Source organism: Macaca nemestrina, chromosome 10 (assembly GCF_043159975.1).
Source record: "Macaca nemestrina isolate mMacNem1 chromosome 10, mMacNem.hap1, whole genome shotgun sequence".
NCBI lineage: Eukaryota > Metazoa > Chordata > Mammalia > Primates > Cercopithecidae > Macaca > Macaca nemestrina.
The window spans coordinates 33640129-33652822 of NC_092134.1; the positions used below are offsets into that span (position 1 = coordinate 33640129).

The 12694-nt window shown below is 36.6% G+C and overlaps 1 protein-coding gene across 13 annotated transcripts in view; it reads left to right on the top strand.

Annotated features, from left to right (window-relative positions):
- The window catches only part of LOC105463367 (ankyrin repeat and sterile alpha motif domain containing 1B), a 1291052-nt gene that overhangs the window by 491130 nt on the left and 787228 nt on the right, over positions 1-12694 (top strand). For all 13 annotated transcript variants that reach the window (XM_071072455.1, XM_071072454.1, XM_071072448.1 and 10 more), the window contains exon 10: positions 5675-5840. In XM_071072455.1, the coding sequence (XP_070928556.1) occupies positions 5675-5840 (166 nt within the window). The remainder of the gene's footprint in view (positions 1-5674; positions 5841-12694) is intronic.

The following is a 12694-nucleotide window of genomic DNA, read 5'->3' on the forward strand; positions in this document are numbered from 1 at the left end:
ATCACTTTCTATGACAGCTATAGCCTTATATAATGTATTTCTTAAATAATAAGACTTGAGACTCTAAATTAATCCTTGATCTCTGGGCTGAAAAATACATGTTTTGTTAACAGGCATGAAAACAACATTAATCACTTTGTACAACTCTATCAGAGCTCTTTGGTGATTAGTGGCTTTGTCAATGAGCAGTAATACTTTGAAAGGAATCTTTTCTTGTGAATAGTAGTTCTCAATAGTGGACTTAAAATATTCAGTAAACCATGCTGTAAACAGACATGCTGCCAACAGACATACTGTCATCCAGGTTTGTTATTTCATTTATAGAGTATAGGAAAAGTTGATTTAGCATCATTTTTAAGGGATCTAGCATTTTTGGAATGGTAAATGAGCATTGGCTTCAATTTAAAGTCATCAACTGCACTAGCCCCTAACAAAAGCGTTGGACTGTCCTTTTAAAGTTTGAAGTCAAGCATTGACTTCTCTTCTCTAGCTACGAAAGTCCTAGATGACATCTTCTGGTATGAGGCTATTTCATCTACATTGCAAATCTATTGTTTAGTGTAGTCACCTTCATCAATAGCTTCTCCATTAGCATTTGATGCTTCACCTTGCACTTTTATGTTATGGCGATGGTTTCTTTCCTTAAGCCTTATGAACTAACCACAGCCAGTTTCAAACTTCTGCAGCTTCCTCACCTCTGTCAGCCTTCATTGAATTAAAGAGAATTAGAGACTTGCTCTGGATTAGGATTTGGCTTGAGTGAATATTGTGACTGGTTTGATCTTCTATCCAGACCACTGAAACTTTCTCCATATCAGCAATAAGACTGTTTCCCTTTCTTATCATTTGTGTGTTCACCAGAGTAGCACTTTTAATTTCCTTCAAGAACTTTTCCTTTGCATTCACAGCTTGGCTAGCTGTTTGGCACAAGAGGCCTAGCTTTTTGATATGTCTTCTTCACTAACCTTAATCATTGTTAGCTTTTGATTTAAAGTGAGAGACGTGTAACTCTTCCTTTCACTTGAACTCTTAGAGGCCTTTGAAGGGTTACTGATTGGCCTGATTTCAATGTTGTTGTGTCTCAGGAAATAGGGAGGCCCAAGGAGAAGACGACACAGGGGAATGGCCAGTCCGTGGAGCAGTTAGAACACATACTACACTTACGCATTAAGTTCACCATTTTATATGATTGTGGATTGTGGCATTCCAAAACTATTACAACAGTAACATCAAAGCTCAATGATCACAGATGGCCATAACAGATATAATAATAATGATGAAAAATTTGACATATTGGGAGAATTACCAAAATGTGACACAAAATGAGAACATGTTGGAAAAATGGTGCTGATATATTTGCGCAATGCAGGGTTGCCATAAATCTTCATTTTGTAAAAAATGCAGTATCTGTAAAACATGATACACCTTGAGGTATGCCTGTACTGGAATAGACATATATATGGAACCAATTAGAAAGTCCAGATACAGATTCAATTCTGTGTAAACATAAGGCATACACCTATTATCACAGGAATTCTATTTCAAAACAGTTGAATATGTAGACAAAATATATGAACAAGAATGTTTCCTTCAAAGCAAAACATTACAATTTCAATATGATAGGATTGGCTAGATAAATTATGACCAGGTATATATTGGGACCCAAGTTCATCATGTAGACATATAATTGTCATTGAAAAGGGTACAAAATATATCATTAGAGTTAATAACACATTAGTAAATATTTTATATAATACTATGCTTATATATAATATTTTAATAAGACTTACAGAATATCCTTTGAACCCTCCTGCCACTTTGGGTAGAAAACTGCAAATGCCATTCTCAAGATTCTATAGAATCTACAGGGCATACAATTTCCATGGCATACAATTTCCATTCTCATTATCATCTCTCGATTTCATTTATTTTTCTCATCTGCTGTCTGTTCTTGACTCTTCCCCATCACTACTAGAATAGGCAGCATAACCCTGGTTACTTGCTCCAAGAGACTTTGTATGGGAAAATTTATAACAACATTATCCTAAATAACAAAACACCTAGGAAACATTTAAGAGTCCATTGTCAGGAGAATGTCTAAATGAATTGTGGTATCCTTAAACAATGAGCTCCTGTACCATACTGAAAATAGATGAAACTCAGAAACATAATATTGATTGAGAAAAATCACAGAACTAGAGCATTTGATACTATATATATAAAGTTTGAAAGCATACAGTACTAAAAATTTATTTTTTATTGATACTTACATGTATAGTTAAAATTTAACACGATCCAAGGAATTAAAAACACGAAGTTCAGAAAGCATTTAGCCTTGGTAGAGGAGGAAAAAGGGTAAGACTGGCTGGAAAGATGAACATGGGGTGGGTTGGGGGGCAGATTTCAATGATATAATGGTAATATTCTACGTCTTAAACTGAGTAGTGGACACACATGGATCCATTTAAAAAAAAATATCTTGCATATCCTCTTTTGAGGGTCTCTTGTCAGATACTTTGTTGAAATACCTCTGTTTTTTACACTGAAATATTTGGTTACAAAAGCATTGTTTCACTATCTTCGTTTTTACCAACTCCTTCCCTCAGGGACCTCATCTTCCCTAAGGAAGGCAGGTTCTATAAAGACTTACATTCCGAGAAGAAATTATGGCCCTCCATTAGGAAGCAGAAGAGGGAGCACTTCATTATTGTTTAAAATATTTTTTCTTTCCTTTGCTCATACTCACATGTCCACACACATTCACAGAGTGAAACAGTCTGGGAGGATGTTCACCAAAATATTATCCTCAGTTATCTCAGCATGCTGGTTTTTCATGTGATTACTTTCCTCTTTCTTTATATTTTCAAATTATTCTCTAATAAACATATATACTTCATTTTTAAGGAAGAAAGCTAATTAACCCATTCTTTGTGGTTAAATTTCAAAGTGGTTTTCGAGGCTTTAAAAATCCTCAGAAGTGTTCATACACACTGTAAAATTCCGATTTAACTAATCCATGAGTTGTTTTGACTAATTTAATTTCAGGATGGAACTGGGAGTTTAACTGGAGACTCTTTTTTCATAGAATCTTTACAGTATTATCATTGTAATCTCAGTTTTTCACTTTTTATATGCAAATCAGTGAACAATACTAACTGAACTGAAAGGCAAAATAATTTACATTTGAAAAAAAATAATCATTTCTCTAACTTGTATTAGAGAAATGATTAAACAAATAGCTTTGTTTAAAGGATACTAGAGACTGTTCAGTTGATCAATACGTATTTATTGAGCATCAACTCATCAACTATTGGCAGGATCTGTATTAGATTCTAGGGATAAAGTGGTGAACAAGACAAATTCCAGCCTTCAGGGAGCTTATAGTAACCTGCTGGACTCATTGTACAATGTGTTTCATCCACAATTTTATCAACAGATAATTCTGCTGGAAGATTTTCAGTAATGTGGAATTCCTTCTGTTGCTTTCTAATGCTATTTGTTAACTAATTTTATAGTGTATTTTTATTTTAAAAGGTAAACATTATTAATTCATAGAAAATTATTTTTTGTATTGAGCCAAATTTGCCCTTCTTGACTTATAAACATTAGTCTTTGTCTTGTCTTTGTGGACTTTAGAATACATCTACCACAGTAACTTTTCCCCATCCCCCCTTTGTGGGATAGTTCATGAGGGATAGCCTTTCAAATCGTTGAGAAAACTATTATGTGGCTGTAAGGCTTCTCTGGATAGAACACTGCAGATCCTTTCATCATTTCTTCTCTGACATGGTTTCAAAATTATATGTCATCCTGATTGCTTTCCTCTGGATGCCTTCTACTTTGTCACCCTTTGTTGTTAAAAATAAATTACTCCCAATTTCCTGCTTTCAATGGAGTATCATGACCATAATTGACTCTCTGATGTGTGAGGGTCTTGTATGATCTGAAAGCAATTACCCTGACCTTGAATTCTGCTGTACTGTAATATCCCTGTGGAAAAACTAGGAATTCATACTAAATCTTTATCAGCCCTAGAATATACTTAGGGAGATTTTTCAGAAGTATTAGTTTATTTTCTTATTTGTCTTTTTCTTGATTGTGAAGCATACTTTATAAAGGTAGCACATACAGATGGTCTACAACTCATGATGGTTCAACTTATGAGGTTTTGACTTTGCAATGGTGTGAAAGCAGTGTATGTTCAGTAGAAACTGCACATGATTTTGAATCTTTTCCTAGGCTAGCAATATACCCTATGATAGATCCTCTCTCATGATGCTGGGCAGTGGTAGGAAGCCACAACTCCCAGTCAGCCACAAGATCGCAAGGGTAAATAACCAATACTCTGCAATCCGGTACTGTGTTACCAGATGATTTTGCCCAAGTGTAGGCTAATTAAGTGTTCTGAGCACATTTAAGGTAGGCTAGGCTAAGCTATGCTGTTTGGTAGGTAAAGTGTATTAAATGCAGTTTCTACTTACAATATTTTCAACTTACTTTGGGTTTTTTGTAAAGTCGAGGAGGATATGTAGCAAAAATAAAATATGATTGTGAATTTCATCATGCAGAATTTCACAGTCTTCTCCAGCAGACTGTGAACTTCTTAAGAGCAAGGATTCTGTCTCATTAGTTTTAAAAAATGTCCAGCATTTAGCACATGATTTATATATATAATATATAACTATGCTGCATATTATATTACATATATAATAGATGCCTAGTAAGTATTTGTTGACCAATGAATACCTTTTGTACAAGAAATTAAAATCTTATAAAGTGAAATAAATTCTAATTTTTAGAATATATCAAATAATCAATCATATAGAACTGTATCTACATTTTATCCTAACCTGAAAAGAGTACCTTAGTATATTGGTTAACGGTATTTACAAGGAAAAATACTAGTGTGCTGGATGGCAAGACATTTAACTCTAAATGACAGAAAACCCAAGTAGCAATGGCTCAAACTGTAAGAATGTTATTATTTATGTAAGAAGCCTGGAGAAACTGGCCCTGGGTCTATTTGAGCAGCTTAATGATATCATCAAGGTCCCAGGCTCTTTTTATCCTTCTGTTGTTATGCTTGGCTTGTTACCTTTTTGATCTGAAGATTATTGCCTTATGGTCACAAAATGCTTGCCCTAGCTCCAGATATCAAAACTGCATCCAAAGAGAGGAGCCTGGGGATGGCCTTGACTCTGAAAGTGCCTCCTTATAAGCTTCTTCTCTGGGGAAAAATGATTTTCCACGAGCCTTTAGCAAACTTCCTCTTACATCTAATGGGCCAAAGTTGAGTTATATGGCTGTCTCTAGGAGGCTGGCAAAGGAGTAGAGTCTTGGGAATGACTATTGATTAGTTAACCAACAGTTTATGCCACAACTAGATTATATATATATATATATATATATATATATATATATATATATATAACAAAGAGGGCAATGCCTTTACAATTCAGTAATAAATTCAGTCCTTTTAAATTATGAGGACTCTTAAAAATATCACTGATGACATTGGGGTTACATGATTCTATAGTTTATTCAAACAGATGAATCATCAACTGTCAATCACTTTGGAAAGAACTAATGAACCTGATTATCTTTTCTAGTTTTTATAAATTAAACAAGGCCATTTCTTCATCACAAAGCTGTTTTTATTTTTTCTTCTTTTCAGGAGTCCTATCCAAAAAAGAGAAATTACACTATGGAAATTGTACCATCTGCTTCTCTGGATACATTTCCTTCAGAAAATGAGAACTTTCTGTGTGATCTCATGGACACAGCTGTTACAAAGAAACCTTGCTCCTTAGAAATTGCAAGGGCACCTTCCCCAAGAACTGGTAATATCTCTTACTCACGATTGGCCTGATTTGATTTACTTGTTTGTTTATGTGAAGATGCATCATTAACATTTTGATTTCCTACTATGTTATCAAAATGAAAGTTCCCCCAATGTAGTTCCAATAATTATTTTTTTGATTTTAAAGTGAGCCCAGGTAAGTCAGAGGGTTTTTTATTTGAAGTCTCCTAACTTCCCGGTAAAAGCCCTAATGGACATGGTAATGCTTTGATGAAGATGCTTGGAAACATTTTAATAGTAAAAAAACCTTCCAGGTAAGATACACAGCTTTGGGTCCTTCAGGAGTTCATAGCCAATTTGGTAGCAAGAGTGTTTTTGTATCATTGTCTGCATCCTATCTGTTACCAAGTTATCAAATCTTACTTAGCTGCTTTATATATTTCATGTCTTTTATGGCATTATCAGATCCATTATTTTATTTTTTTGTATTACAAACTAGTGAACAAAGCAAGACAAATATTATCCCTACTGCTGATAAAGAAATTAGAGTTTTAAGAGCAATAGTGGGGCCTATGCTTGAACATGGATTTTTGACTACCATTATAGTGTCTTTCTATTACTTTAAGAAAGAATACAGAATAATTACATGAAAGCTAGTGAAGGAGGGAATTTTCAAGTAGATGGTCAATATATTTAATGCTGCGAAGGAGTTGTTAGAAAAGTTCTGAAGAGAGGCTTCTTTTTGGTTTGGTAATGCGATTGCAACTTACTTTGCAATAGTAAATTTTAGAAGTGATGTGGTAAAAGTAGATGTCTGGAAGTTAATAGTGAGACATTGGGAAATGGGAAATAAGACACTGGGAAAGGGAGTAGAGAGTACAGATAACTCTTCCAAGGAGATGAGAAGAAGAGGTATGATAATAACATAAGAAAAAAGCAGGTGCAAGAGGGAAATAGCTAGTTTATGTTAGGATAAGTAAGACTTGGTCAAGTTTAGAGGAATTTTCTTGTAGAGCAAGGTATTGAAGATAAAGAATAAAAAGACAGAATGGGTAGAAGTTAAGACTCAGCTAGTTTAGGGAAACACAGACATTTTTTCCCCAGAGAGTAGGGAGAAGACAGCATGGTTATAAATGTAGAAAAATTCTGAAATATTTATTTTCAAATGGATTCAATTTCTGGGTAAGATAAAAGGTTGTTGGCTAAAAGTAAGAGCTAGACCTTAAGAAGGGTTAAATTAAAATTCAGGCCAGGAGCGATGGCTCATGCCTGTATTCTTAGCACCAGCCTATTATAGACACTACCTCATGCCTGTATTCCTAGCCAAGGTGGGTGGATCACTTGATCTCAGGAGTTCAAAACTAGCCTGGGCAACCTGGTGAAACCCCATTGCTGCAAACAATTAAAAAATTAGCTGAACGTGATGGCATATGCCTGTAGTCCCAGCTATTCAGGAGGCTGAGGTGGGAGGATTGCTTGAGTTCGGGAGGTCAAGGCTGCAGTAAACCATGGTCACACCACTGCACTGCAGCCTGGGTGACACAGCGACACCCTGTCTCTAAATAAATAAGTAAATAAAATTTAGAAAAGCCATTATACATTATAGTCTAGGAAGTTTTGTACAAGTGAAAAAAATGGATTTTTTGAGTAGTACTGTGGCTAGGGTGTTAATTAATCATGAATATACAGAAGGAAGATTTTTAAAGTAAGAGCATAGTAATGAAAATAGTAAATTTATTGAGCATTTATTATGTGGCAGATACTGTTCTAAGTGCTTTATATGCATTATTCCATATGATTCTTACAATGCTATGAGGTACTAATATCATTCTCATTTTACAGATAAGGAAACTGAGGCATTGAAACACTAGCTGGCCTCACAAGGTTACATGTTAATGAGGAGTGGATTTGGTACTTGACCTTGAGTTATCTAACTTGTGCTCTTAAACACTATACTATAGTGCTGCATTGCATTAGGGGATGAGGTAGGTAGATATTGGGAATCAAGTACTGAAACCTTCCAAGAAATGTAGAGATATGACTGAGGGTCCACATATGATAGCAATAAAATTAGAAAAAGAATGTTTTAATAGAATAGGGTAAACTTCAGATGAGCATCACATTCTGGATGAAGGCCAGTAATAGAAAGTTATCCACAGCAGTCATGGAGAATGAAAACAATGCTGACCCCAGGCTATGGAAGTTGACAAGAATGAGGACTTTTCCATAAGAGAGATAATGAGGGAAATAGCATATTCAGGATGGAAAGCTTCATTAAAATAGGAAAATGCAGGAATAGATGTGCAAAATTTGAAAGAGCTTTAATTGGGGCACAGAGTGTAGGGAAATATCAGGGGTGATAGAGGAAAGAATGCAAAATTGAAGACACAGCTATGTATTAAGTAGTCAGAAACTAATTAAGTTCTTATGCATACTAGGGCACAGTTCTGAATGCTGAGGATATAAGGATGAAAACGACATGGACACAGATAATAAGGCTGATCAGGCTCAGGTCAACTCTTGCTGAAAACAAAAATGCTGGATACAATATAGAAAAGAAAAAAACTTCTTAAAAGTATCAAAAACCTGATATGAAAATTACATAAATTGAATCACATCTAAATTAGGAATTTCTTTTTATCAGTTGGTTAGTAAGAAATAATCAGGCCAAAACATTGGTGAGGGTAGGAAATAAATGATGCACTAAAGCCACCTTTGTCCTGGGTGAACTTACTGAACCTGCTGATGAACTTCAGTGCTCAAGGCTTTTGTGGCTTTGGATACAGAAAACACTCAGGGACTGTAATATGAAATCCTTCCTCCATAGAACTAGGATTCTAAGGGCTACACCCTCAGAGGAATCAGAGGTAATCTTGTATTCCCCACCCCAAGGGGACTGCAAGGAAAGATGATTTCTTGTGAGCAGAACAAGGCAGGTCAGGGGGTGGGAAATTCCTGAAGAGTTATTACTACTAACTAGCCCTCACAGATTGCCACCCAAAATTCGTATCACCTAGGTGGTCCAAAAAATGTCAATTCGTGCATTTAAAGTCATACCCTCAGGTATCAAGTGGAAGAAAATGTAATCCCTCTGGAGAAAAATATACTCTCCTCCATGGCCCCAAATAATTTCTATAAATACCTTTCCTGTTATTAAAATTAGCAGTTTCTAATAATTAAGCCTATAGGGAAAGAAACCCCAAAAAGAACCAACAAAAACAAGGAAAAGTCGATCCACACCTTAAGTGCTTTCAAATATTGAAATTAGTAGATGTAGACTATAAAATGACTGTGCCATTATAAAGAAAAAGTGAGCCTGAAGATATTTTTTGGGACTAGAAACTTAAAAAAAAAAAAAAAAAAAAAAAATTGACCTGGCATATTGGAGAGGAAAAAAAAAAACTTTTAGAAATGAAAAAAATCCAATTACTTACACACACACAGTTTAAAACTCAATGGATGAGTGGAACAGCAGATGAGATTCTGCTGAAGAGAGATACAGTGAACTGGAAATTTTAGGCCACAAGAAATTTTTCGGAATGTTGCACAGAGACAAAAATGCGGAAAATATGAAAGAGAAGCTGAGAGACTTGAAAGATATACTGCAAAGTTTTCACATGTCTAATCAAAGTTCCGGAGGAGAAGAAAGAGAGAATGTGACAAACATAATATATTTAAGGAGATAATTTTTCAAAAAGCTTGGTATTATCCTTGAGCTCAAAGAGAGACAGACAAGTGAAGAGTTAAATTCAATTGAGTACAATAATTGCTAAGATAATGTTTCACAGAGAGTTCTTTGGGAACAGAAATGGGGGAGCATTTACCCTTACCTGGAGCTTGAGGAAGACATAAAGCTCTGCCTATATCAGTTATCTATTGTTAACAGGCCACCCCAAAAGGAGCTGACATCAGTCATTTATTTTGTTTACAAATCTGCAAGTTTGACAAGGCTAGTCAGGGACTGCTTATCTGTGTCACATCTTATGATCTTGGGCTGTTAAACTGGGGAATAGGGGAACACTTTTAAGATGGTCAACTCACATGGCTGGCAAGTTACTGTTGGCTGTGTACCAGTAACTTGGCTAAGGAAATGGACTGGAGGCCGTTTTTTTGCTCTCCATGCACTGCTTGGGTTTCCTCCTGACATACTGGCTGGATTCTGAGAGTAAGCATCTCCAAAGAACTAAGAGGAAGCTGCATCATATGTATTATCTCATTGTTCTGGAGACTGGAAATGTGCAGGGTACCAGCATGATTGGGTTCTGGTGAGGGCTCTCTTCCTGGCTTGTGGAAGGCTGTCACCACCCTGCTTACCAAACCTCTTCTTCATATATGCACAGAGAGAGAGAGAGGGAGTGAGTCTTAGATTTTTGCCACAGACCTAGTAAAAGATTGCAGAGAGAGAAGCTTGTTTCAGCTTCCAGTTAGATTTTCTTTCCTTTAAGCTTTCACCAACACCTTTCTTACAGCTTTTAAGGCTTCCACAAATCCATCCATTCCTTGGCCCCTTTGGCTTGACAGGCACTGGCTTTGGAGCTCTTCCAGCTTCTTCTGCTGCCCAATCTCAGTGCTAATGACACATATTTTAAGTTTTTGTTTTGGCAGCATCCCATATCCAACTATCAAAATCTATTCTGGTTATTGTCGCTGCATAACAATCCATTCCAAAACTTAGTGGGTGAAAACAACAGTCATTTGTTTTGCTTTTAAATCTGCAATTTGGGGAGGGCTTGGCTGGGGTAGCTTATCTCTGTTCCATGTGGTGTCAACTGGCGAAGCTTAACTGGGGTCTGGAGGTTTTATTCTCAAGATCCATACTCATGTCGCCGGCATGGCCTACTTGGACTTTCTCATGGTCTGTGATGGGATTCTAAGCAAACATTCTAAGAGAATGAGATCTCAGAAGGCAACATCACTTCCTTTGTAGTCAAGAGCCTGCCTACATATAAGTGGAGGGAATTTTTAATTCTTGCCTCCCCTTGATGAAGGAGTGTTAACTAAAGTCACATTTTAAGAAGATATTCTTGCAGCCTTTTTCAGAAAATGGAAACTCCTACAATGCCCAAGTTTGTTGTTGTTGTTAAAATTGGGTAAAGACTTAGTTTGCATGGATATATAATTTTCCCCAATTGTGTTTGATCACTTGGGTTTAGTATAGAAGAAGCCTCAGTTGACCCAGGCTTAATTCATAATAATTGATAGTCTTTGGGCTGTGATCATGAATTCTAAGGTAAAGGAGTCCAAATTTTAAAGGGAAATTTTTAAAAAATGATTAGAATTGGGATGAATATAGATCAAAACAGTTTCTGTGCAATTTTATATGAAACCTTAGCCACTCAGCCCCACAGAATTACCCTATAGCAGGTAGAGGAGAGCATCAACATAACTGTCATTTCTTTTCTGGTTAGGTAAGGAAATAGTTTGCATTGTTTTCTCTGTTGATTCTATTAACCCATAGTTTAGGTTTTGTATCAATCCTATTACTTCCAAGTCTCTCAACTGCTATGACTAGTCCCTTATGACTCATACCTAGCTTTGCATTCTCCCCTTAGGGCCAACTAACTGATCTGGTGAACTCAGGGAAGTTACTGACCTCTCTTGGAGTTACTGATGTATTCCCTTTGTTACTAAATTCTTTATTGACTAAAGATAGAATTTGTAAATGTGGAGACATTTCTTGATGCACGGAAGTCTTTTAGAGACCCTCAAATTGATCTTGGTGGGTAAGTACCCACCAAGTTCCTAACCCAGTCAATAAGCACTTATTGAGTACCTCTGATGTTCTAGGCATTGTGCTAAATGTTGCATAAGAAACATAGCAAAAGGTATAAGTACTGACCTTTAGGAGCTTAGAATGTGTTAAAATTAAGGATAATAAGGGCAATGAGCAAGATAAGCATAGGGTGCTCTGGGAGAGTAGAAGGGGGAGGAATGTAAATGAAGGAAGGCTTATGGGAGGAGGCACTACATGATTTGCTGGCCTCAAGAAGGAGTTAGAAAGATGAATGAGGTGTGGCACTCCAGGCAGGGGTCAGTGTGTGCAGAGATGCAGAGGGAGTGAAAGAACAGAGTACATTCAGAGACTATGCCCACTTGGCATGGTTAGCGCATAGAATGATACTAGCATAAAATGCATAAAGAGCAAGGAGTGACATTCAGAAGTTTGCATTTCATCTGACAGCAGAAGTGAACATGGCATGATCAGGTTTCTGTTTTAGAATGATCCCTCTGGAAGCAATGTGGCGTATAGATTGGAGAGAGATGAGGTTGAAAGCAGGAAGATTCATTAGCGAATCAGTGTGTACACTTAGCAAGACATGACAGTGGCCAGAACAAAGACAATCCCAGCAGAGAAGGGCAAGGGGAAACAAAGCTGAGAGGCAAGTAGGAGTAAAGCTCATCCCTCTCACCTTGAAAACGCTGACACTTGGACAATAAGTAGCTAAGGAAATTTGAGAATTGTACTTCAGGAAGTGCATTCTATAGCTTTAAGTTAGCTGTGTTAGGTAACATGGCTTAGGTTTACAGACAAAATGGGCATTACTACTCTATACAAGAACTGCATGAAGAAGATTTCCTGGAGAGATGGGGCAGGTGGGGGTGGGGTAGGGAAAGAGAGAGAGAGAGAGAGAAAGATTGAGGGGTGACCAAGTCTTAAGAGGGACCGTTATAGATTGAATTGTGTCCCCCCTCACATTATCCCACAAAAAGAAAGGTTGGAATCCTAACCTATAGCACTTTAGAATATGATCTTATTTGGGGAATTTGAATATAGAGTCTTTGTAAAGATAATCAAGTTAAAATAAAGCCATTAAGTGGACCCTAATCCAGTGTGACCAGTATCCTTATTTAAGGGAAATTTAGACACAGAGACAGGCACCTGTAGGGGGAAGA